Source organism: Bombus fervidus, chromosome 14 (genome assembly GCF_041682495.2).
Source record: "Bombus fervidus isolate BK054 chromosome 14, iyBomFerv1, whole genome shotgun sequence".
NCBI lineage: Eukaryota > Metazoa > Arthropoda > Insecta > Hymenoptera > Apidae > Bombus > Bombus fervidus.
The window spans coordinates 4708262-4735527 of record NC_091530.1 but is presented as its reverse complement, the minus strand read 5'-3'; the positions used below and the strand labels follow the sequence as shown (position 1 = coordinate 4735527).

At 35.5% G+C, this 27266-nt stretch overlaps 2 protein-coding genes across 6 annotated transcripts in view; one reads left to right on the top strand and one right to left on the bottom strand.

Moving 5' to 3' along the window:
• The window catches only part of LOC139994487 (uncharacterized), a 174711-nt gene that overhangs the window by 70220 nt on the left and 77225 nt on the right, over window positions 1–27266 (top strand). The gene's annotated exons all lie outside the window — the stretch shown is intronic.
• On the bottom strand, window positions 205–27266 carry LOC139994560 (CYFIP-related Rac1 interactor B). 4 transcript variants are annotated; one of them, XM_072017352.1, is made up of 7 exons: window positions 26685–27266; window positions 8445–8581; window positions 8027–8251; window positions 6198–6532; window positions 4413–4492; window positions 4163–4289; window positions 205–3832 (listed from the first exon to the last, which is right to left on the bottom strand). In XM_072017352.1, exons 2-7 carry the CDS (start codon window positions 8551–8553, stop codon window positions 3695–3697), a joined length of 1014 nt encoding a protein of 337 aa, XP_071873453.1. In that variant the 5' UTR covers window positions 8554–8581; window positions 26685–27266; the 3' UTR covers window positions 205–3694. The 4 variants fall into 4 exon arrangements, with proteins under 4 accessions (XP_071873453.1, XP_071873455.1, XP_071873454.1 ...); XM_072017354.1 differs by lacking the exon at window positions 26685–27266 and adding an exon at window positions 26526–26676; XM_072017353.1 differs by lacking the exon at window positions 26685–27266 and adding an exon at window positions 11054–11236.

Sequence of the window (27266 nt, the reverse complement as noted above, 5' to 3'; positions counted from 1 at the left end):
GATCAAACAAATTTTGTCACATGCGACATTACCGATACAGTATAGAACAAAAGCGCTACGCATCTAGTGGATGGAATTAGAACTAAATTTTCCTGTGAAATTGTGAATAAACTATAGAATATGTCTTGTAGTCGCATACAAGGTATGGAATTTTGGAGTTTACGATATCTGCTGTTCACTTTTATATCATTAAAACACGAGGTATTTATATAATGTATTTTATTAACTTTCGGGATTCTACAATTTCATTTTCAAGTAACAATGTTTGTAAATAGATAATATTGCGCAATAATCTTAAGGTATTAATCATAAATGTTACTTAAACGTAAATACACTGAGAAACCAAAATTCTGTGCACAACGTATCTACCGAATGAACATAAGCTTAATTCAACTTATTATATCAGAATAGATTTGACGACATTTCTAAAAAATATCGTCGCGTTCTAGTTAAAGTAAAAATACATTTACACGAAAACGCGCGTACAATAGAATTAGAAATTTCGTTTCTTCTCAGACAGTCATGATTAAATTAACATTCGTAGCAAATTCACCGACAGACAAATGCAAATATTTGTATTTATAAAAAAATGTGTTCGTACGTTTGTAGTTTTCAGTCGCACACAGGTATCTTCATCTTGTACGTAGAATTTAGCTTTCTTTACGCTGTGAAAGTAGTATTCCACGAGATATTCGTATTATTATATTAAATTTCTTTTATGTAACCTTCGTGCTCCCTCGTTGATCCTTTTTGTACAAACGATGCAGCTAAACTTTCGGATCGAGGAAAGCGTAACAAACTTTTGAGTATCGATCGTTAACGCGATTGTAAAAATCAATATATTTCTATAACTATGTTAGTAACATTTCCTTTATTTTACGATAAACGTCGGAATCTTGCAACCGTCTTTTTTTCCGTTCGTGCTGTGATTAAGAAAATGGAACATCGATTGATCATTTTTAAGAAAATCGCCGGAAGATAAACGCTACACTCGTACGAGTACAAGTATAATTTGCATATTTAGAAGGAGGAAGTATAATATTCGTTATTACGTTCATACTTTCTTTATACAGCGACGTATATAAAGGAAAGTTTATTTTTTGTACTAGACACTTTTAATCATTTGGTTAACAGTCATCTATCGTATTTACCAAATACAATGGACAATTCATCGCTTTCGTAAATATAATTCCATTTATTAAATTAATGCAATTTGTCGTACTCTATCGTTTTCAAACTTTCTTTTACCCGACACTGTGCATAAAAACAGCGCAAATTGAATAATTTTACGTAGAGTATTCTTTCTATTTCAATTCTAATTCTCAACTAATATCGTTGAATATTAGAAAAGTGATCGAAACAGCAGTTTAGGTTAAATTATTTCATTTTAAAGCACTTGATTTCGTACTCTGTGTTTTACTTGATAAATATCATCGATGACACGTGCGATCGTGTAAGATATAAAATACGAATTGCCATTAAGTAATCTGAATATAATCTAAACCGAACTAAATCTAACCCAAACTGTTGCGGTCACTCGATAATATCGGTTAGAAATTAAAATTAAATTTTACTTATAATTTATTCTAAAAGATTTTAAATTTCGATGCAAAACTAGATTCACAAGTCTAATTATTGCTCTTATTTGTTATTATGGTTAAAAAATTTGTCTACGTAGGAAGAAATATATGTACTACATACTATAAATTCATATAAATTACATTCATTAAATGGTAGACAAACGAGGGAATACTGTTAATTAAAAACGATCAATCGATTGTTTGATAATTAAGCATACAACAAGCAATTTATAAGTTACATGAAATGCTATACGGAAAATAGTTTGTCATCAGTCTGTCTTGCAAAATGGTATCAAAAGATGTATGCAATTATGTAGTAAAAGTAAAAAAATGTATCCGTAATTAGGTTCGTATGAAAGCAACAACCGCAAGATTATAATAAATATCAGTGAAAAAGTTCAAGCTATAACTAACACTTGAGAATTCCGTTTTTAAAAGCTGTCTCGTGTCCATCTGTTTTTTAAATTCAGAATCCAAAATGGAACGTGCAATCGTAGGTATTTATAAGAACCTTGCTTTAAATTTAACTTTGAATTATTAAATAGCTTGGACAAATGCGAGGGACAAAAAATTTATCGATTTATTTGGAAAATAAGAAAATCTGGTACTTCTTTATCATTTGTCGTACTAGTTTAAATTAATAGTAATTTCACTGAAATTTCACAAACCTCGCCAGATAGCTTTTAAGAACGGATAGCGTACTAAATAATATAATTTCATAACATCGGATATCGAAATAGTAAAATTCTTGATGCAAGAAAACCTACACTGTAGATCGGTCACGTACGTTTAGAATCCTTAAATGTGCACTTAGAAAAGGAGTGTGCGACGCGATGCCGGCGCCAACAACAATATCGTTCACATATGAATTTGTTTGTCGCGAGAACATTGACAATTTTTTCCCCATGGCAAAGTATATATATTCGCGTCAACCGATAACTTTTTTCTCTGGCGGTATAAATAACGTGTTTCTCGAAAATACTGCGATAATAAATTTATAATAAAATCAATGATAGGTATATAAACGTTAGCATAACAACATCTTTGGTTCTTAATTCTCTGTTATATAGAAACGAACAAAAAGCTAAAAAAAAAAAAAATGAAAGGAAATACAACAACATAAATTCTTTTCAAAAGAAGAAAGTACGTTTGTCTCAACTAGTAATAAAGAGATAAAACAAATCTGTAATAAATATATTGACATTAAGAAAACAAGGTAAAGAGTCATTCCCGATTTTCGATTCCAATGATCGATATCCAGTCCCAGTATTTATAACAATTTCTCTTTGATCGTCTCTTCGCCCGGATGACAACCATTCAACAACGAAAACAATTGCTAAAGATCTGTGTAATATCTTACAACGTTCTTAAACCTCTCATTGTAACACTGCGAGTCGTCTGCAATCATTGAAAATTACCCTATATATGTTATTGATATGCTCTAATTAACTCGATCCCATCCTCCCTGATCCGGGAAGACAAATACAATGTTAATACACGTGGTGACAAGTTAGTCAGGGCAATAATACTTCGGATGACAATAATAACTGGAATAAACGTCAAAAATCGCAATAATAGTAATGATCGATAATAATCAAGATATCGTGTGTGTCTGTGTGTCTGTGTGTGAGAGATAGAGAGGGAGATAGTAATATTATAATAATAATTCCTAAATGTTTTCGCACTCGTAACGGCGATAAAGGCATCGCTTAAGAACGAGTTTAGCAATTCCTCCAATGTTCAGTCGTTTCGATATTTTTTTTTTTTTTCTTCTTTTTGCCTTTCTACGATTTCCCTACCTGTCTTTTTTACTTTTTTATTTTTTTTTATTTATTTTTATCTTTTTTTTTTCCTTTTTTGTCAGAAGGTATGTAGAATTCGGCAGTTTTAGGGCAGCTATAGACTCGGTTACGAAAGACACGTTTTTAGTGGTCCACCACCCAGCCACGATCAGAAACAGGAGATTGCTCTTGGATCATGTGGAGTCGCCGAGGATATCATCTTCGATATCCTCGTGACGCTACACAAAATAAATGGCATCGCTCGTTTAGCTTCTGACATATCAGTAGCCAACTGTCTCAGCTTCTGATGCAGCAGCCGCGTTGCTTCGGTAATCATGCTGCTAGCAGGTTCTTGATGTTTTTTGGTGTGTTCTCCTCGTTCAGGTGCTTGGTGGTATAACGGAGAGCGTTCAGAAGACCCTCGCTTTTGCAGGGTGGTTGATCCTTCAACAGCTTCACACAGCCTTTAACCTGAAGGAATAATATACTTTTAGTGGAAACCATACAAATAAGTATCAAAGAATCTCGTGTTTAAATTCAATATGAAGCTTTAAATTATATGTATAATAATATCGTAAATAATATAATTATAGATATACTAGGACTCTTATTCCTATAAATGTAAATCGATGTTATTTCTGTTCGGCTATAAATATCTAGAATATTTTGTCCTTTCATCACGTATTTGCTACATATATTTTTAAAGTATTTCTTAAAATAGGTCGATCCATCAATTGACGTCAGGCAAATATTAAATATATCCATTTTTCAATACACGTAGTAGTAAACGTTAATACTTACATCGACATTCGAACCCTTAACAAAGGCACCTTGGGGATGAACGTGATCATAAAGGATCACTAACCCTACCATCACTCTCAGAACAAAGAGTTGAGTTTCCTCCCGTTGGAATTGCGCCAGTAGATTCCTAAGAACAATAACATATCTCATCTCGAACTGTTGTTGTTTCTTTATCTTTCTTTAGAAATCTTTTCCTCTAGACTATGTGAATGTTCTTTCGACTCGACTGCCAGTTCAATGCATTACTTACGGATTTTCTAACATGCGCAGACAAACCTTGGCCATGGTACCAAGCGTTTCGGTGATGTTTTCGCGTGCTACATCTTCGTTCTGAAACAAGTAGGAAATATTTGAAATTTAATATAATACGAATTTTCTACAAATTACGATAAAATATGAATATTACGGCAATGGTATATCATACTGCTTTATTCTCCATACTTCTGTCATTCTTTCTTACAGCTGTCACCAGCTATTGTAACGATATTCGTCTAAGGTGAACGAGGAATTGTAATACTATCAATAAGAATGCGAATAAGAATCGTATCGATCTATCGTACGTCGATTATTCTAAACTTCTATCGTGTGTTTTGTACCTATTATCCGGCTTATTGTATCGACATAACGTAGAATTGTTTGGAACTGTCTTGTTAAGCATACACATACGACACTTGCACTATCCTTTCGTAGATATTCCAGATATTCCTTTCGTAGCAAAAGGAATATCCGAGTCAACAAATTACACGCGATAATATACTACACAGTATGAAAAATGCTTCTTCGTAAGCTGAAGGCTTACTTGGTATTTAATAGTACTTACTATATCGTAAAACGAATAACCACTTCCTCTGTGGTACCAATTAAAGTACACATCCACAGATTTATTGCGAATGAATCTGTTATCCATTATGCGGGTAAATGTTCCGAGAACTGTTTTACCCTGAATCACTTGGAATAATAGCTTTTAATTTTCTGCTTCAGTGCCTGTCATTATTTATATCGACCTATTTTCTTTGTACACTGTCCCTCCACGCGTTTCGTCCCGTTAACGAAGCTACCCCGCTTTAATATTTATACGAGGAAACGCAACGTTCTTTTGTCCTCCTCCAAAATGAAGACTCGGGATGAAAAATGGAAAGTTAATTATTAATTACGAGGCAAGATATAAAGCAGAGTATCTAGTATTGCGTAGAGTAGAAAGCCAACTATATATATAAACACACATATACGTTATACGTACACACGTGTGCTCGAAGAATGGATTTTGCGACAATACCGCCTATTCAGTGTTGCCGAAGCAAGTAAATTTATTTTCAAGATTCTACAGACCTTTCACGTTTCTCTTTTCTCTATTGTAAGCTACCTTTTTGCTCGTTTACTCCCGGAAACAAAGTCGATTTTAAAGCACGTTGAATGATTCAAAGGTAATAAACTCGCGAAAATTGTCAGAATTTTACTTGTTGCTTGAAACAACGTTCCACGGAATGTGCGCTTTTCCTTTGCCCATTATAATGTGCCAGTCCTTTTCAGGAAACATTTACGTGACAGAATGAATAAAGGAACTATTTAAATAACTTTTATTGCGTCTGAAAAATTCTACGCACGAAAGGTATGAAACTTGATTACCTCGACTTTTATAAAATTCTTTTTTTCATTCGTGTCTTTTCTATTTATTTGACTATCATAGTGTCAGGAATATGCGAAAAACATACTGTAATTACATTATGAAACAGACATTCACGTACAAAAATGTTTATTCTAATCAAACCATAAAATCCTAGTAGTCACCCAAACTGGAAAGAAAGAATGACAAGTCGGAAAACGTATATCTTCTTAGAAGATATAAGCAAAAGAATTTTTTCACAAACGAGAAACAATATTTTTCGTTTCTATTACAAAATACTAGTTTCTATTAATTCCATTCAACCGGAATTCTTAGCAATCAATATCGATTGGCGTCCGGATGGGTCGATAATTGTCGAGAAACGGTGCATAGATAGGGGAGAGTACAAAAAGGAGAAGCAATACCACTTACGTCCATCAAGAAAGTAATGGTCGCGTGACTCAGAACACGAAGCATGGGTGTCGCGTGGGCGTAGAACAAGGACATTCGGTTGGCGAGCTCATTTCCAACCACGAGGTCCTTCTCGGCGTTTTCCTGCCGCGCCAGGGATGCCCTGGTCAATGTTCTTCGATAATAACTGAAGTCGTTCTGAATAGCGGGAGTCTTCATCTTATGTTCATCGAACTTCAAAACAAACTCCAGAATTTCTGCCAGCTGTTTCACCAAAGCCTGCTGAGTCTCCAGATGTTGGGTCGGCGAGAGGTTGCCAGAGCATAGTTCACCCAGGATCTTTGGTACTACCTTTTCTGCAAAATATCAAAGCATTTGCAAGATGAGCATTACGGTTTCTAAACTCAAACAATTTGTTCCTTCTTTTCCTTTCTTTGCAACTTCGTCGGATGGTTAAGAATTCTTTTCTGTTTACTACACGTGTACAGAATTATCTGTGAATCGGTTGCCATGGTATTTCAACTGGTTTTATTGGTTAAATAAAAAAAGTATTACAAAGATAAGTTCGTTGGCATCGTTCGTAGACACGATTCGTTGGAATAAAATCAAGAATTTATTAATGCATAAGGAAACTTTCTTTCCATAAAAAACTAAGATCACCTTGCCTCTTTCTTAAATGATATTCGAAATAAAACAGGGACACTTTGTTAAACAAAATTTTTATTCCAAGCTGTAGATTTATTTTTTCGCGTGAAATCACTTTTTCGTTGATCGCAAGTTACATGATTCCCTTGTCATTTCAGCATGAAGCATTCGTCCTTTTACTACTAGCTCTTAATTTACCTGACTAAAATCTTACGTAATAATAAATTATGCAAAATACTAGTTTGAAAATGTACAAGAAGAATTATACAAATTTCAAGGAATATAAAAGTCAGTAAGCAAAAAACGTCGAAGAAGTTCGTTATAACTCTTTACCTTGTCCTTTTTATTACCGAGTTTCCAGATTTGTTTATGATGGAAAGATTCTGCCCAGATGATATGCTTCTGGTATTAATAGTTCATGAGGTGGCGAACATTTTCACTTCCACTTGGATAACTATTACTACGTTATGCAAAATAAAAGCAATAAATGCCCCTGAAGTTTATAAGCGGTTGCGAGTTTCGCTGGTGCCGATGCAACGATATTGGATTTCCAATCAACGTGTGTACCGGAATATTCAGGCTACATTCAGGCTAAACAACAATCCCTTGCGATTCGTTGCTAAGCCAGTATCGACATTTAGGTTCTTACGTTCTTATTTGATTTCAGCGAATGACATCGTAATTAAAACTATAGAAAAAAATAGATGTTCGTTTAAAAACGCGACAAGCCTGTACCACGAATTTTGAAGGAATTGATAGATTTTGCTTCAGAAAGAATAATAGTCAGTCTTCGAGAGGAAAATTAATCCTGTCATGGGAGAATTTATTTGAATAAACTTGCGTTAAGGTACCCTCGCACAGCCAGTAGCCTTGTGGATCCGCAATTTTTCAATTACCCACGATAATTACCCAAGAAATCTCATTGGCTAGATATATATATACATATACGGAAATAATTTACCTTTATGCTTACGTAATCTTCTATTTGTCTATCGTGTAAGATTATAATATTAGACACCTCTAGCGTTTTACTATTAAATATTTATTGACTATTACAGATATACATCGTGCTACTTTAAACAATCAATTTTGATAATATCGATAAAAGTTCCGCTTAATGAAACGAGGTTTTATAAAATGCTCTAAGACGTTTCAAAATATAGGAAATGATTAAAGGAATATGTATATGAGAGATTAACACTCACCAAGTTCCAATGAAAATTCATAGAATCTTTTGAGCTTCGCAACCAGAGGGGCAACAGTCAGATAGGCTTTTCGTTGACACTCCTCCGTGGGCGCCGAAATCGCCTCTCTGATTTCTTTCCCTGCCCCTTTGTAGCACTGAATCTCCTCTAAGATAGATTCTGAATTTTTCAGAACCCTTTGCACCGCTTCAAAGGTCTCCCGCTCTATCTCAGAAGGTTGTGCATCTAAAAATATTTGATAAGAGCCAACTATTAGTCTTTGAAAACAAGTTTTCTTCGCAAATGTTAAACATTACGATATCGCGCAACGTTCTGCGTTGTCAAATAAAAGTTGGAAAGCATTGTGAACGACAAATTCAACGTGCAAGAACTTCGACCGAAAGGAACGTTTCCGCTCGAGTGTGCTTGTCGAACTTACTTTCGAAATCCAAAAAGACATCGTACTTTTGAGGCGTGCAACAGGTAGACTCGTCTCGAGCCAAAAGACTCAAAAGCTTGCCCATCTTCAGTCTGATACTTCTTTTCATTCAGTATTATTTACAAAATGAAAGACATCTGTAACAGATGAAAATACACATATTAAAGTCTCGTTAAATTTAACAGCTCGTTAAAACGAAATATCACAACCTGCTACTCGCTTTTATCTATCCAACAAATTATTTAGTCTCCTTTTAAACAACTTATCGCGCTTATCCTTACAAAAATGTCACACGTAGGACTGAAAAAAAAAATGGTAGATTTTAGAATCGGCTCCTAATCAAAGTTTAATCAAACTCTAGTGAGAGTTTCTCCATGATACGAAGTTTATCTAAAGTTGGAATATCACGAAAATCAAGAACACTCTTGGGAAAACTGGTTGATGGGTATATCACGAGGGTAGAAGGACGGTCGAACGAGTGCCAAAACCTATCAAAAACAGTCTGAGTGGAAGAGAGTGAGAGACAGTTGGCCTGGCGTTCGGAGTTTGCGTCGTTACTGCACGGAGTCACAGCGGAATTTGAATTTCTGACTCGATCACTGCGCTGATCCGCGCGTACATGTCGAAGTGTTAATTCCAGACAAACGACGCGTGCTTGTACGTACGTATATACGTACGTGTAAGAGCACATTAGGCAAGCCGCGTGTCCGTATCGGGAACGTAGAACGAATGAGTTCTGCGAACTCGTCAACGAGGGATGAACCTTCTGTTAATTCCAACTAACAGAGTTAATTTGTGTTGACCTTACCTGGAACGGCTAAAGATTTCAAGGACTAACGTCTCTCGTGCGTATCAAGGCCAACTTATCACCGTAAACTTTGATTGATTTTCACCCTCAGCTTTTATCCTCGTTGGGTCATACGTAATATCATGAGATTTAGGAATAAATACTGGTTAGGTTGATTAATCTTAAAATTTTTTAAATTTACCATCCAATATCAAACGTTTACTTGATACCATAAACAGTAATAGAATTAAAAAATAGACACACATATATGGAATAGAATAAATAATGTGAAATGAGTAAAAAATTGTATAAAAAATGATATGAAAAACCAAAGGTTGCATTTTTGGGGGGAGAAAGAATAAAATTCGTACAATATAGAAGCTATTAGATATTTACTTTCTGTTAAAATATTTATAATCTTTATTGACTACCATCTATCGTGTCAGTATTCGTTAAAATCTCTAATTTTCGTTTCTGTTATAGAATCTTCTCTGCTCATTATTCAGGCATTCAGAATTAAGATACGTATTATGTATTTAAACGCCGTTTATGTTCTTTATGGCGTAAAACACAGAATATTAATTAAAACGTAATGCTCTAAAATTAAATAAATTAATCGAAACTCTCTTACGATGATGCTACTTGAGGCTGAAAGTATTTACTTTAGAAGCATTTATTCCAAAGGATTCGTAGATATAGCACAAAATTTTGCATTTGTATTCAATTCCTGGACTGAAGATGTTTCAACGTAGAGAAATTAACACCAGTAGAGGCGGAGAAATTTGTTCCGGTGGTAGAAGAGAAACTCGAGTTTTGGATGAAAAGCAATTAGAAACGAAGAGCTAGATAAAGATAAGTTTAAATTACCAGCGAAACTGGTTTGTTAGTTCTCCGTGACATAACAAGAGAACCTTATCAACTTTCGTTGCAAAAGGCAATTAAGTTTCACTCGCGGAATGCAATCGTACTTGAATGATGGAACGAGAAGTTCCTTTACCGTGCAACGTGTAATCAATGATACGTGGTAACGATAAAGTCTCTGACAAATGCTGGAAACGCTCGACGAATGCTTGTCACACACGTGAGGGGACAACGATCGAGTTTGCTAGATCTAAAATTGGGCACGGAGGGATTCCAATGTACCGGCGAATGTCTCCGTTATTTTTAGCAGAAAACGGTGTGTTCCGTTAACGAACTTCTCTTGTCACGTTGAACCGCTTAGATCTACCTAATTAGCCAGCGATCCTCCGCAAAACCAGTTCCTGTTCGTTATTAAAACGATTTGCATAGAAATAATCTATCGTAAAGCTATGTATTATCCGTTTCTTCCAACACGGTGCTGGCTCGATCGCGTATCGGATGCAATCGAGGATAACTCCCATAAATGTGATAAATGTTTACGTTGAAAATTCCACCGATGATTCGACGCAGAAGCGTATCCGGGATCGCAAAATGTTATCACAGTAGGGATACAATAATCTCCGCTTTCGTACCATCGTAGGCTAACGAAACGATTCTTGGCCGAACGGAGCGATTACCTCACGATCAATCGTACAAACAAACCATTCGAACCGTCTGAGATCGCGTTAACGAATCACCTCGTGGCACGCGTTCTGGTTAGAATTGAAGCACAAAGAAAAATCTATCCTCGAAGAAATAAAAATATCTATAGACACAGATGGACGAACAGACAGAAAATAACAAAATAATCGGAACAACCGGCAGATTCTCCTGTTCGAAAGTCGAAAAGAGGATGACAACGATTTAGTGGCACGAAAGATGACTTTGTTAATATGTGAAAAAGTTTCCTTCAGAAACTCACCGTGAAGAAGAGTCGGCGTGATCGCGCTCGAGAACGCGAATACATGACGCTGACAGGTGCACGTCGAAACCTGGGGATGGTCAACAAGTACGCGTACCGAGTGCAACAACTGTCATTCAACGGACGGCCATGTTGCTGTTCGTAAGGGGTTGCGTTGTGTAGTGGCGCGGTTCGAGCCCTCTCCTTATTTGGTAAACGACAGTGGCGGCGGCACGTTCGCGCGAAAAATCAATGAGGTTAGTTCACCGGTTCATCCTCAGGGTGACGCTGCTTACCACTTATTTAGAATCGCAAAGGATTTCGAAATTTTCCGTTATTCGAATAATCGATAAAATTTGTAGAACTTTAGAAAAATGTTAAATGAAAGAATGGTCTTTTAATAGTACATAATCGGCTCGGTGAGAATTTGAGAAGAATTATATCTTTAGATACAAGTAATTTACAGTGACGGGTAGTTTAACATCGACAAAAGTTATTATCGAAGTTCATATATAATCATGGAATTTTTTATCGATATTACGCCAGACTTTTCGTGCTCAGCACATTTGGTAAATAGTTTAAAAGCTGTTATAAATCGGAGCGAATTAATTTAGTTTCAAAATATAGAAAGTTTAAAATTATCGAACATTTCCTGTCTTTTTTCTACCGCGTGTAATTTTACGCCAATATTGTGGAAACTTTAAAAGTTATCTGCTATATCTTTTATCTTTCATTGCTTAATTCGCCGGAACTTACTTAAGCTAGCTTTAATTTTTGATCCGTTTAAAATTACATTACATTCTAGAGTGCAAGCGTATGTACAAATATGTAGAATTCAGATGCGACATGTGCACGAATAAGCGAAAGAATGCAAAGAGGGTTTACCTGATAAATAAAAGAATATGACGATAAATAAATATCTCTCTACAGGTTCGTCAAATAAAATTTAGAAGTAATTAAGGAATCGAACATCCTTGTTTTAATCTCCAAAATTATCTCCAAAGAAGTGATATCGAATCAAAATCTTTTAATCAAAAAGCACACGTTTATTTAATCTTTTCAATATTTTTGAATCTTTTCCGATGTTTGTCTAAAGTATCACCACATTTTTCAAATACACATCGATTGATATATCTTTTCTAGCATTCGATTCTTCCCATTAAAATTGTAAATTGCAAACATGTCGAAATCCCCTGTTCCTTTACTGTCGGATTATCAACGTCGGTACGGTAACAGCTCGTATTATAAAATACGTTTATAAATTTAGAAGTCCTCTAGAACTCGTGTTCAACTCATCCGTGAGGGAGTACGATCCCCATCTTTTTTCATCCTAGACTGTAGACCAACGGATTGCTAGTGACGGTCAAGATGAGACTCAAAAGTGTGAACAATATCTACGTCTCGTCTGACTGACAATGAATATAGCCTGACCGATTTACCAGGAATCAATCGCGTTAATGTTTATACAGCTTTGCCTGGAATACTCGGGTCAGTACCTTTATGGGTTAACGCTCGTGGGGTAAACGAATGACATTGAGATGGCGAGCCATTTATGGACTACAAGAATATTCGTCTCACTTGTTACTAAACTTCTTTCAGAGAGTTTCCTCGAAAGTTTTGCATTTCTAAGATTTGATTTGTCTATTCAATGATCGTAGAAAAGTTTTAAAACTATTCCTTTTCAACAACTATATCTTTAAAATGAAAGAATAATAATAAAATATAAACATATTTTTATAGAAAAAATAGGAATATTACTATCTTTTCTCTTTAATGGCGATATAAGCGGGAACTCGTATTGAAACAACGACATATCAGCCAATCTTATAGATCGTTATACATCGTGACACGTTCAAACAAGATGTGGAGAAATCGTTATTTGCTTCAAGGAAATTCCGTGTCAAGAGAGAATTAGTTCGTATGATCTATCGGATACTGAAAGAAGAACCAACAACGTGGATAACCGTCGCGATTTCACTACCATTTTTTCGATAAAGCAGTAATCGTTGCTGACATTACACAAACCACCCCACGCTTCACAAACCTCACGTGCATTTACTACTTGAAATGCGTGTGATAGGGCGAGCCTTATCTGCAAATGTTCTCTCTCACTGTATCGCAAAAGTATGACCGTGTTCCATAATAATGTATGCACCACAAAGTGTTTTTTTCCATTTGTCCATGCACAACACAAACCGTAAAAGAAATTAAGGTGCCTTTGACCAGATATTTAAAAAATTTATTTTACACAAGATGCACTTTTTCAAGTAGCCTTTGACAAAAATAAATTTTGATTAAATTATTATAAAATATTCGTTTAAGTTGTTCATTCAGGTCGAAGATGTAGATAGAATTTACTCATAGCAACCGATGTTATCGTTATAATCCCAAGACTAACTACTAAGTCTTCGAGTTTTTAAAAATATTGATAAAATCGATTTTATATGCACAGCGTATTTTAAATTAATGCCTTTGCATTAGTGACGTCAATCAGCATATGCATATGATGCGTTAAGAATCATCAAGATGTAAGTCAAGCTTTTGAAAATTCAGGTTCAATCATATATTTCAACTTCTAAAATTATCATAATTACAGAAAATATATCGAACTTCTTATAACAATAAATTATAGAGAGTAGAAAAATCTTACACCTTATCTCTGGTGTTTGATCTCTCTTTCTCTCTCTCTCTCTCTCTCTCTCTAAGTTATTTATTAAAAAACAGGAAACAATGGTTAATTAACATGAACTTAATACAGTGATGTGCCATAACTAATAATAACAATTAACAACTTATGACACTTGCAAAAAGAGAAAGTCTTACAACACTTCTCGATTCTGCACTGTCAACACTGTTCTCTTCGACTCTTCTTACCACTCTATTCTCTTCGATTGTCGTTACAACTCTATTCTCTTCGACTGTCGTTACAACTCCCTAGCGACTACCTTTTATGTTACATTTTGGTATTCATACAGATGTGAATGACTATGGTCAAGTACACCTTTCTGAATTAAGAACTACAGATATATGACACCATCCGTTAGCACAATTGCTTTTTACCTGGAGTTCATTGGATACTATAAAATTCTAAATACTATTGGATGGATACTATGGATATTACCAACAAACTGACTTATATCACTCTGATCCTCAACAGAATATATAACTTTATGGTAAATAACAAGCATCCTAATTTACGTGACAAAATTTCTGCCGAAACGACCGAATCACATTGTTGTTCCACGTACATATTCTTCTTTGTTCGCTTGTCCCTAACGGTGCAAGACTTTCAGTGTCTGTTTAGACCATCGTCAGTTTCCGTGATGCATCGTTTCAATATTGTCGCGGTGTCGTGATTTTTGCACCTCTTTCAAGTACACGATTGGATAATCGTCGGAAACCGTGGGCGAAGATAATCGACGTCTATTAAAGGCCTTTTTGTGCATCAATTCCAGCAAATCAATTGAGACCCTCACCACCTCCCACCATGACCCTCCATACGGTCCTCTCGAGCTCCCCTTTCCTTCGGTCAACCTTAATTTTCGTCGCTGCGACGATAGGCAAACCGACAACCATGATCACGATGACTCTGCTACCAATTACTTATGTGCTCACGTACTTACGTATGTACATGTATAGACACTTGTAATCCACCAGATACTTTATGCGTCAAATGTTACCACGACTTATGACTGGCACTGACTTTTTCTTCCACTCCTAGTTCGCCTTTATTAGAAGAAATTGCTTACCAGAACGGCTTTTGTCCGTCTCACGCGTAACGTTCTCTGGATAAACTGTATGACGCAGAGTTGTCTAATAAGCAGGTTTATCGAATGGAAGAAAGTGAAAGAAGCTAAGGTATAAACTGGTTCGATTTTTCTAGCAGGTTTGTGACGCTTTTTCGTGCTACCGGTTGCACATTATACTAATGGTATAATCGGATGAACGTATGATCTAAATACATAATTCAGGATTTTTAGTCGATAAAACAATTTGGAAACATTTTTAGTTTTTTCACGAATACGTTAATCTTTTGATATTACAGAAGTTTCCTGTTTGAGGTATTTCGTATAAAGATCGATTAAACTTCGTTCAAAATGAAGTTTAGCTGACATTTTATGAAAACGACATTCTGTCGCCACATATTTCTATATTATCTCTAAAAGCGAAAGTGTTAATACTATGATAACCGATGGCGCTACACTGGGATCATATGAGTATTAACTATTAACGTTGATATTATTTTTTTTATATCAGCTTCGAAGCAGTGCTGGTGTGTGTATGAGCGGCCATTAATATATAATTACTATTGTTAAATTTTCTAAAAACCTTTTAGAATCCCTGTAGATTTAAAAAAACGTTATACAATCTATCAAATGAAAATAGAATATTTTTGAAGTTATCGAACTTCTCTATAAACCTAACTCAAACTGTACTTTATTAAGTTCACGGTAATAGTCGGCCACTAATTTACTCGAAACTATCCAACCGTCGTATTAATGACGCTTCTTAATCGAAGCGTAGCATAACTAATCGTAAGACCGCGAAGAAATAGCTTGGCAGTGTATGTTAAGCGCGTAGGTAAGCACGCCACTCATTCCCGAGTGGCTCATGAGTCGGGATACGCAGTGGCGTGCGTGCTTAATAAGGGAAACGTGTGCGCAAGTACGTACGCGGCTTAAATACCAGGCGAGTAGCGCACGTACCAACGACGCATCGCCGCGACATGACACGTCGCGATATGGTAACGCACGCTTGGTCTCCTCGTCTCCTGGCCAATCACTAAACCGGGCTAACCATATCGTGCACAGCTTGGTGGCCTCCTTAACAACCTGAGCAAATTAATCGCGGAACACAGCGAGGATCAGGGCCACCAGGGACGAGCACGTCGCTTTAAAAAGTTATGCGACTATTAAGTCGAAACTGGCACTGAAAGTGGCGCGCATGGAATACAAGAAAGAAGTCTCCCCGTCTGCTTGGAAGAAAGATGTTCAGTGCTACTTTTGCTTGTGGAAGCTCCTTGAGCTTGCGGGTTGTAGAGTGGAATCGAAACAGTTGCTTTCTTTTAACGAGGTATAATTTGTTCGTTAAAGTGACGTTAATGAAATCATTAATTAGCAATTTAATCCCCTCTGATACTATTCAACGTGTACAATGCAATAACTTCTTCTATCTATTCAATTGTATAAAAATATTAAATACATGTTCAATGAAATTGTTTCGACACATCTAGTAGAAATATTGTGCTGTCGGGCAATCTATTTATATCAATTATTAGTTTCATATCCCCTATCGGAATATAAGTAACTGCAATCATATTGCATGAAGCGAGCATGTAATCATATTATTTAATTTCGTTCGATATTAGTTGGATTTGAATTATAGGAGCGTGTTCCGTAAGTAGATAGCTTTTTTTCATTTAAGAATTATGAGAAAGTATGCATCATATTTTTGTTAAACATATCGCTGTCTATTTCAATCTGCTTTTCCAAGTTTCTTAAAAAAAATTATCTGTGAAAGTGTGTCTCTGCAACGTTATGAGTTGACGCTATCGCGTAAAAAGAAAATGATTAATTGACCTATGATACTGATCACTCTGCTGCTGCTTAAATACGAGTAGAGTTAAAGTCTGTTTGACTCATTCGTATCAAGATACTGAAACATTAAACCAACTAATATCGTCGGAAATTATTTTAGGCCATAGATATTTCATAACCAGTACGTCGCATCGTGCAAGTATGTGGTCTGTGGTATCTGGAAGGTTATAACGTGCTAATAATTTACACGTTGTAAAATTCTTATTCCAAAAATTCTTACAAAATGCAAAAACGAATTAAGAACATAACGAAGAATATTCTTATATTAAATTACAGGATTGCTTTTTCTCGTTCAAATCAGATAAATAATTTTTAGAAACTCTTATCGATTAATTTTTTCCCTTTGTTTTGTTCTCTCTAGCTTTTTTAATCTTTTTTTTTCATTAAAATTTCTACTTAAATAGAAACTCAATATTATAATAAGAAATTTAAATATTAAAGTAATGAAGGTCATTTTATAAAATTAAAAAGTTCAAACGATTTAGAACCATTCGCACCCACACGCACCATACGAAACCTTTGAGCACGCGAGGCTATTATTGTTCAGTGGCCCTGTCCTCCTTAAGAACGAGGCAAATTAATTAAAAGCGGCAACGGTGGAAAGAGGAAATGACCGAACCTCGGATTATACCGCATTTCCCATGTGAGCATTAATAACGTGCCAAATTAGATGTCGCTAAATCATGCATATAATGGCATTAAATTAACTTTGTTTTCCCATACAAAGGAAAAGGAAGAGAATTAAAAGCTACATCGGACAAATTCATTTAAAATAACATTCTGACTTTACCAATAAATATCATATAGCAGTTTATCGATCAACCATGATCAATTAATCAATTATCGTGCGTCAGTTAATCAAATTAATTCCATCATCCTATTTGCCCTATAAAGCATCAAACCGCTTCAGAATCTCTAAATTGAATTTGTTTGGCGACCTGATCGAACATCCTGTCATAAACCAAGCAATTTTATAGTATAACATAGTTTATGGGTTTCCAATCTTATCCGAAAGTATCCAATCTGACAACGTTCCGGAGTACTCGAAGGAGTATACTTCATTTACCGATTTGATGTGATGCAATTGTCCGCTGCTCTTAGTATCAATAGGAAGTTGAGATCGACAGTTCCATCAAATCCATCGTTCCATTAAAATTAGAAGTTACACGGACGAATTACCGATATAGAACAGGGATCCTGCTTTTCCCAAAACGGGAACATCGCGTACAAGACGGTCTAAAGGAGCCAGACTTTCTATTTCGTCTATTCCGATATAGTATTGTACTCTATACATTATACATATCGTGTAGATTCTCAGATAGCTATAGATATACATATAATAGAATACCACATAGTTGTTGGTAGCAAAATTATCGTATGAAACACCAAACTCGGAAAATATATATTTGGATATAGCGATTAAGCAAGATTTACTTCTTGAGAGTAGTTTAAAATGATTCAACTTTAACAAGAGACTAATTATCTGATACCTCATTCTTCCAACGAGAAACTAAATCCCAACATTCGACCATGAAACCATGAATATAGTCGTGAGCCAGATAGCTTTCAGCACGAACAAGATGCTCCATTTTTTGAAACAGATTCCTGTAATCACGATTCAGATTCTAGAGGATGGAGTGATAAAGAATGACTCAGTGGTTTTGTCACAACAGAGAATTAGCGAGAGAGCTAGCTGTCATCGGGTACTCCTATTTCTACTATACATATATCTCTATGAATAACATACGTGTGATAGTGCACGTGTTCGTATAACGAGAGAAGGGACGAAGGGAAGAAAGGGTTGTCGTGTTCGTAGATGCATAGATCATTTCAAGATTCAATGGTTAATCTGTCCTTTTTTCTCTTCTTGCATTCTACTCTTCTTTCGTTTCTTTTTCTTTTTTCGTTCCTTCATAAGTGGATGCATGTAATCGATTCAACGAGGTTTAAGTTTCTGTTTCGTATCTCGGTACTTGGGTTACGTGATGCAGAAGCAAAATACGATAGACGTGAAAGTCTCTCACGCTGTACGTTAATTTTCCGTAAGCTATCACATGACAATCATGCGAACGTGAAACATATCTGAAAGGGCGATACCCTGGTAAGAGCGTTTTAATTATTCAGATTCGGAGCAGAGCGTTTCTCCTCTCGATGGAGGATGGGTTGAACATTCAGGAAGAAAGTATGAATCGTTTAGCTGGAAAGTAAGCAGTGAAGTATCAGTTACGTACCGATTACGATATTACACGAGTATTTGAGACTGAATAATTTTTAATTAATTACAGTCACGATTCACCTTTAACAACTATTTTAATAGACGAATCGAAAGACGTTAGAAATTTTATAAGTAACCGGCAAAAATTTATATAATACAATTAAAATTCGAAATCCATAACTTTTTAGTTTAGGAACAAATTGCAATACGAAATTTTTCCTAAATGGTAAAATTGTTTAATCGAATGATGTGGTGGACCCAAAAAAAATTAAACATTTAATATATCGCAGAAATATTTTATATCTGGAATATTTTAAAGGAAGCAAATTTCTTTAAACAAATCTCAATAGTTACATAATCTGTCATTGAATAGTGTGGTTTTTATCAGAAATCGCACGTACCACGGATATTTTTATGGTTGCTTACGCCACTGGCCAAGCAGGGGGGATATCGTCATATCCCGGACGAAGACAGGAAACCTCCGAGCAAAATTCCCCTCTGCTCGTATGCACGTTTGCTTTGACAAACCTCTCTACATACATACGTATATGTGCACTTGATTACAAATGAAGCAAACAGAGAAAAGGAGTGAACCGTTATAGAACGATCGCGATTAGTTGACAGCGATCGATCGACATCTGTCGTCTGGGCATAAAATATTCAAATTCGTAGCATATATCGCCAAGTCAGTGGAAAATATTTATAGCACCTATACAGAAAATTAATCGCACCAGTTATGTATCGGAAAATTATTGACATAGACAGAAATATTATATTTACATTCTATGGTATTTATTAGCTGTTTATAAAATAATCGATAGTATACACTCTAAGGGCAAAATACTTTTTTATACAACATGAAAGCGTGTGTCGAGTTAAATTCAATCATGTACGATGCAATGATTTTTCAAGGTAAAAGATCTAGATAAAAATAATCTCTTAGCACAAAATACGTATTATAAAATATATATATACATATACGTATTGGTTTCTTTTATTGCGAAAATTACAATTTTATTTTGAGCGTTTTTGTTTCAGTGTTGATTAGTGATAATTGGTATATGCATATATATTATGCATACAACGTACGCAATGAATTCTTTTTTTGTACTTTAACTTGGATCCAGTGACTTAGTACGTATCTCCTTATTCCTGACATCCCATGTTTTTATATGTTCATTTTCTTACGATAAACAGAATTACGTCACGGTGTACGAAGAACACACGTGCGATAGCATATAAGTAAATACTTTCCACACACGTGATCACACCACATCCGCCTATATGCGGTACCCCATAGAAGTATGTTAATGCTTGTTCCTATGGTTACCCATATTGAAGAGTTTATGGTATGTAAACAAAGTAGTACCACCTCTATCAACACGATTCGAATTTCATTACGTTCCATCACGCGAATTCCGATGTTTCGATCGTTTTTATTTCAGCTACGAATCCAATTATTTAAATGAAATATCTACCTTACACGAATACGAAATATCTTCCTTTACAATTATAATCGAAGCGTCTGATACACGACGTTACAGATAACTCGCGAGCTACGTGCCTCAATGAATTACCATATAAAAAAATTGTAGCAAAAGCTGACTATCTTTGCTGTGTTATCTTTCTGTTTCAAACTAAGGTACTAAAGCGAGTTGATAAGTTGATTGCTTCCGGTCAGACTTCATAAATAATTCAATTAAAATTATAAGTTAAAGATTCAGGATATCCTACGAGCATCCATAGAAATTAAACATAAAAATAGAACCATAAATGATGTATTAAAAAGTCTTGATAAAAATGTGAAATTGAAGGAAATAATAATTTGCTGCTAATGTCATTGCATGTCATATTCTACTGAAACTACACACTTCTCTATCATTTTCAACTATAGAATATAATAGTTAAACTTATATGGAGATCTATGGAACACCCTGTATACTTATACATTCAGATAGTCTTTATTAAATTAATGTTACAATCGATTAAAGTTTATTAAAGTTGCATTTCTATCATCTTAACAATATTCCCTTCGTTATTATACACGTAGAGGTACCGAAATTTTAATATTACTTCCAAACAAACACAGGTACACAAAATCAATCTTTAGATCAAAAAAGCAAATCGAAGAAATAATTGATAGAAGGTTCCACAAATTTCTTACATTTCTAATTTTTATCGTATGAAGATTTCATGTTCTTTATGTAGATGATCTATCGTTCAATTCTAGATAGCATTTAGCGACCCCAAAATCGCCAAATTCCCCATTGGGTCAAGGCTATTGACCAGGAATGCATCGACATGCGGTACCGTTCGGCGAATCAATTTCTACCTGGAACAGCAACAGCCCGATGGAATTCGATCGATGAAATTCTCCGTAGTTAGCCAGAAAATGAGTACACCGCCGTGTGGCTCTATTATATAGTCGGAATCAATACCAATTTCTAGCATGCACTGCTCGGGTCTCGATGTAACTACAAATTGAGGAAGACTCGGCCAGCTACGTATACACACCAAACAAGCTCCAAAGTTTTGCCACTTCTGGAAATTTGTATTCACGACCGTTCGTCTGTGAGACAATTCCACTCGAATGAGATTCATCTCTCCGGGCAACAAAATTGTTGCTTTCCCCCCAGTACCTACCTGTTGTTCCCCTGTTCTAGTTTTATTATAAAATATTATGATCCTTTCAATAGTAATCTCTTTGTAGCATTTTAATTTTATGATCGTCTGTTTTTTATCGTAATATAGTAATTTGATATTAACATACAAATACTTGTATTACCGTAAATGTCAGGGTTTAAGTTATTTGTTTTATAGATCTTTTGTAAAATGTATTCGAAGAAATAACGAAAGGTTTTTATGATCAGAATGATTATGACGAATGAATTATCGCTCATTAAATACCACTGGTACAAGATCAAGTTTCTTCAAGATTAAAACATATCCATGTAAACTAATTATCAATGATTTTAAAGAGAAGAATTTGATTAACTCGTACGTATTCGTAGAAAACAATGGAATAACGGCGATTTCTACAATGTTGCGCTAATTAATCTTCAATTTCGTATGTACATAATTTGCAACCTTTAATTAATAAGAGATATCTTGATTTTATACGGGGGAAAGATCTCATTCGGTCTTGATCATGAAGCTATTGTGCGCTAACATTCGTCGTTAACCAAATTTCTCCTGTGTTCGATTCTTCTGAATCCTCGTTAATCGTTAATAGAAATTCTTTCGGTTCCTTTGCACTCCGTGCGGTTTACTGTTCCTCCGGTTCCGTTACTCGACCGATAAACATTTCAGGAATATTCCATTTATAGCGATGTATATACAATTAAACTTACAAGTACTGCTTGTTTCCACAAAGGATACAACGTTTTTAATCAGCATACTGAATCACAAGATTTAATTAGAATCGAGACGTAACGAACAAGATTTATTGGCAACAGATGAAGAATACAGTTCTTTGTAAGGAACTCGTGCTTGAAAGTTAAACTATAAATATGATTAACGTAACGATTGAGTGAACGATTAAAGAGTTTGGATTCAATACCTTTCTCCTTATACTCATATCTAATTGATAGAGATTAATGAGAATATAATACTATTTTTAACAGCATAGGGACATTTAGATCGTGCATGTTTGTGCAAATTCATATTTTTATAAATAAAACATGAGAAAATTGATCCTAAGCAGGTTTACATGATATTTACGAGTAAGCTTCCTCTTATTGACTCAAATAACTATTATAAAATTATTCGAGTCATTTTTTCGTTCTTACAGATACTTTTTCTTGCTCAACTTAAAATGCACAATATTTCCACGTTCTTCCGTTACTGTATTAAGGTGTATCATAATATGAAACAAGGTTGAATTTTTTAAGGCGTAGAAGCTTAGCTGACGACGATAACCCTACCTTACTCTATAATGGGTAGTATACTTTCTCATATGCATTTTTGTAATTTTAAGTATCGCAGCCATTCCAGATTAAACTATCGTCCAGTTGAATAATATGTGAAAAACGCTAAAATCGCTCGGTTTCTTTGTGAATGGTTACGGTTTTCCATTTTGCGGTTTCCCATTTTCGGTTCCCATTTTCGGTTCCCGCAAAAGAGCGGATGACCTACTTGTTAATTGGCCGACAGATAGGACAGATAGGAGCGTCCTGATTACGAGTAACGTGCCTCGATAATCTAATAACGTATCACCGGTCATGGATCCATAAAGAACATGATGAAAAAGAAACGAAGACCCTCTGAGGGTTCGATACTCGTTCGATGTTCGTCGTTGAAAAAAGTATCCTATGAAAGTTCGTATTTTATCGCGCACGATTCTGCGCCAAACGCGACCCTGCTTTCATCGCCCTTTTTTCTCTTGTTACTTTCTTTCGTGACGCCTTTTTGCAGTGTATCGAGTACCGTAATTATGGCCATGTTAAGCACTCTGTTGATATAAAAATTCGTCGTATAAAAACAGTTGATTGCAATCATTTTTATCGAAGTTACTCAAAACTCTCGTAAACTCTAGTTTTTCTTCTTTAGAAAATTCAGTCACGTATTTCGTTTGGTAAGACTAAACATGTTATTTAAACATTATTACGAAACATTAGTTAACTAAGTGAAATCTTATACCCGGAAAAGATACGTATGTTGTAATGATTTTCATTTGCGTAACTTTAAGAATGTGTGCTTTATTTTTTTCTATTTTCGTGATAGATAATATAAATAATGTGATAACTGTTGGTATGCTACTGTTGGTATGATGACTGTTGGATGACTGCTGTTATATAACATTATCATATTTATCGTATATAGATAGGTTAATAAAAATAGTGTAGCGTAGGTCAATAAAAATACATTTGTCACTTATTCATTGGTAAATCAAACTTAACCTTGTTGTTTAGGTACTACGAAATGTAATTTTCATTTATCTATGTATTCTATCTATGTATCATTTATCTATCTAAATAGTAATTTGTGAACTTACACACCTTTCTATTCCTCTTTCATGGTTAATAATCCGTGTAAGCGCTTGATCGATTATAAATTTAATGATGATTGCACTAAGAAAATATGGGATAAAGCAAAACACGGATAGGAAGACACGATAGTACATTGTCGGCAGAATTCAACACGGTAGGTGGAGAGTGCGTGAACGAATTTTCAATTAAAAGGAATTAACGATAACGAGTTCGGCGAAGAAGAAAATAAAAAGTTCCGTAGACGGTTCGAAATAATAACGCATAGGCGATCTTTGATGCACGCTTCCTTCTTCCGGCGTTCGAACCAAAACAGAATTTCAAGACAGCGCGCACAAGGAAATAGAAAAGGAACGAGAGAAGAAAGGGAAGCGAAAGAGAAGGACAGAGGGCAAAGTAAATGCGTTTAACGTTTTAAATGATCCGGAAAAAGTAGAAATTAAGCGAGTCTGCTCGCAATTAAGAATAATTAACGATAATCCGTTCGGGAGAACACGGGTTCCTTGCAGTTGTACGCGCGAGCGCGCTATTTCAAATTCTCCAGGTTCTGTCTTGAAATCGTCTTGAACGACGATTTGTCGTCTGGCAAATCGACATCATGGAGGACGTTAGTATGAAATTGAGCCGTCATGCAGCCTCGTGCGAATTTATTACGCTCGCTTCAAGTTTCGCGGTTTCCTTTGTCCGGCCGATAAAAAATTTTTCAACGTGAAAACAGCGCTCGCATGTGCATCTGGCGTAGAGATTCCCTTCTCCCTTTCCCTCTCTTTCTCTCTCTCTTTCTTTTACGCTCTCGATTCATCTTTGTCTCTCTCGCTCGGTTCTCCATCGAGCATTAATGATTCTGTCCTTGTCTCTTCGAGAGGCCTGATACGCACTTGACTTCCACGCGGAAACGAATCGTACACGTGATACAAGAGCACTTCCGACGACAGAATAATTCATATATACATAATTTAGCGAAAAAACAAACAAATCATCGTCCCGTTTTCACCGTGTCTCGCGCTGGAAAATCGATTGTTAATGCTTCGCGCCTCTTCAGTGGTCTGAATCACGTGATCCAACAGCGTTTGCGAAATATACGTGTGGATATTAGGCGTGCATTGGTAAATTGGTCTGTCTGGGTGCAGAAGGGAAATTCGATTTTAACCATTAGTTCAGCGGTAGCTTTTATCTCTATCTTACGTTAGTTTTGGTTACTAGACAGAAGCTATAATATGTATTTGTATAAAGTTGAAAAAATTGGAGTTTAGCGTGTAAGAAAAGATATTTCTCAGAATTAACGACATTGCTCGTATCTGTCCGAGTATTTATGCTTCTCGATGCGCGACGTGTAGGTATTCCATATACAAAAGCATAAAACAATGGACAAGAGATGACGGAATAATTTGCATCGTGGACAAGATGACGAGACCTTGCATCTGTCAATCATTTCCGAAACGGCAAACATACTGCGTTGATTTGCAGTCGATGATTAATTGAGCGTGTCAGCGTTAATAAAACAATTTTTGTATTTGCTAGAAATATAAGTTAAGAAAACATTTTCAGTGTGTTAAATTGAACTCAGGCGAAATTTCTGAGAATTAGGTGATTCGCATAGCTCTTCTAGTGTTACTTTAACATACTTAAGATCAAGTTCATAATTTAATTGAGCCACGTTTTGTTAGTAGTTATGTTCAATCGTATTACGTTTATCTCCCTTTACTCTTGTATATTAGACATAATATGTGGTAATATGTATAAAGTGCACACTGTTACATACAATTACTCGTAATTTCTTCTAGACATGATACAATAGCAATGATAAAATTATCAATCAGTATTGTTGATCTAAGTTACAGTATCGAAAAAATATGATCTTATATTGATACAATTTCTAGATAAATGATATTTTTAAACTTGACAGATACTTAGAATATACCTGCAAACAAGTTTATCTGAATTCCATAAATTATTTGACATTATTTATTTAAAAAAATAAAATATAAAATATATTTGAAAAAATCTGAGCTGCGTTCATCAAAAATATTCAATTGCATTGTCATACATTTGATTCAACGCACCATTGCACGTTAAACATTCGTAAAATAATTTCATACCATTTTTCCCTGTACGGTATTTCTCATTAATTTTTAATTGCCTCGATCCTCCTATTTCGCCGAAAATTCCAACGAAGAAATTATATTTTATTTTCCTTCTATCTTTTATCAATATGAGTAATATCATTTATCAATACTACTGTATTAATTGATAAAATTCACTGAAGTAAAAGAATTAAGTGTCTCATCCGTTTTCTAAAAGCCTTATCGTAAAGTCTGACGAAATTAATTAAAAGAATCGTTACTTTTGCAATTATTATTTTCCAATTTTTGCAATATTTTCCAACCAGTCTTCTATCGTATCAACTGCAAACTTTTTTCCCTATTTCTAGCCCAACCACGCAAGGACAATACGATAGTACAAATACGACGATAGGTATAAAAATACTCGTCACGCTCTGAAAACGGTTTCTTTGACGAATCCCTGGTATTATCCGCGGCGATTATCGCAATTTGTAGCAATTTCTTCAATCCGCACGTAATGACCGTTGGCGAGGTGCGCGTCTTGCAACGAAGAATCCTCGCGAAAACTGCACGACCCTATATTCAGATGCGTAACGAACCAAAAGAAACGAATAGAGAGGAAAGTTTATTTACCTTTCGTTGAAGCGCAAGAAGGCAAAACATGACTCAACGGGCCCGAATTATTATCTTGAAAAACGTGAGAGAGAGAAAGAGAGAGAGAGAGAGGGAGAGAAAGGGAGAGAGAATAGCGGCTTCAAGGGAAGATGTTCTCGAGTGTCGACATTGTTCTACCTTCGTCTGGTTAATAGCCACTTCCGGTTATCCAGGAAGAAGTAACCCTCTTCAGGCTTGGGCGGGAGAGAAGAGCCTTTTTCAAAAAGGAAAACGATCCGCCTCTTTCGCGCTGACCCAAAAGGTCTCCAGTTGCCGCGCGACGATAAGCTTTTATCACTCACAAAACACGCAGCACAAATTCGTAGAATGTCTCAATACAGATTTCCTTGTGTCTGGTACTAGATGTTTGTTTTATCTTGTTTACCAATGCGTCTTGGGAATTTCTAGCAAGTTCTCGAAAAAAGAAAAAAGGAGGAAACTAAAAAATGGAGCGAACTAACGTTCCTCTCGATCTTCCCTTATTTCCCTCTACTCCTTTCCCTTATTCACTCGATCGTTTTTCCTATTTATCTTTCAAAACTGTTCCAAACTGTCGTAAAGAGTCCCCCACACGAATGTCTCTATATGCGAATCACAGTTCGTCGGAAAATTCTCGATGGAAGTTTCTCTTTCTTTTGAGTTGCAGAAGTGAGATTTATGAAAGAAGAGAACACACCGACTGCGCTCGGCCGGAGGTTGATATAACACTGTCAAAGCAAC

What these genes read in the sequence shown, in the direction of transcription:
- LOC139994560 (XM_072017352.1), bottom strand. Translation starts at nt 8,553, where the DNA reads ATGAAAAGAAGTATCAGACTGAAGATGGGCAAGCTTTTGAGTCTTTTG. An exon ending in TGAATTTTCATTGGAACTTG is followed by an intron (nt 6,533 to 8,026) that starts GTGAGTGTTAAT and finishes GATATTTTGCAG; the next exon opens with AAAAGGTAGTACCAAAGATC. An exon ending in TTAAGGGTTCGAATGTCGAT is followed by an intron (nt 3,833 to 4,162) that starts GTAAGTATTAAC and finishes TTATTCCTTCAG; the next exon opens with GTTAAAGGCTGTGTGAAGCT.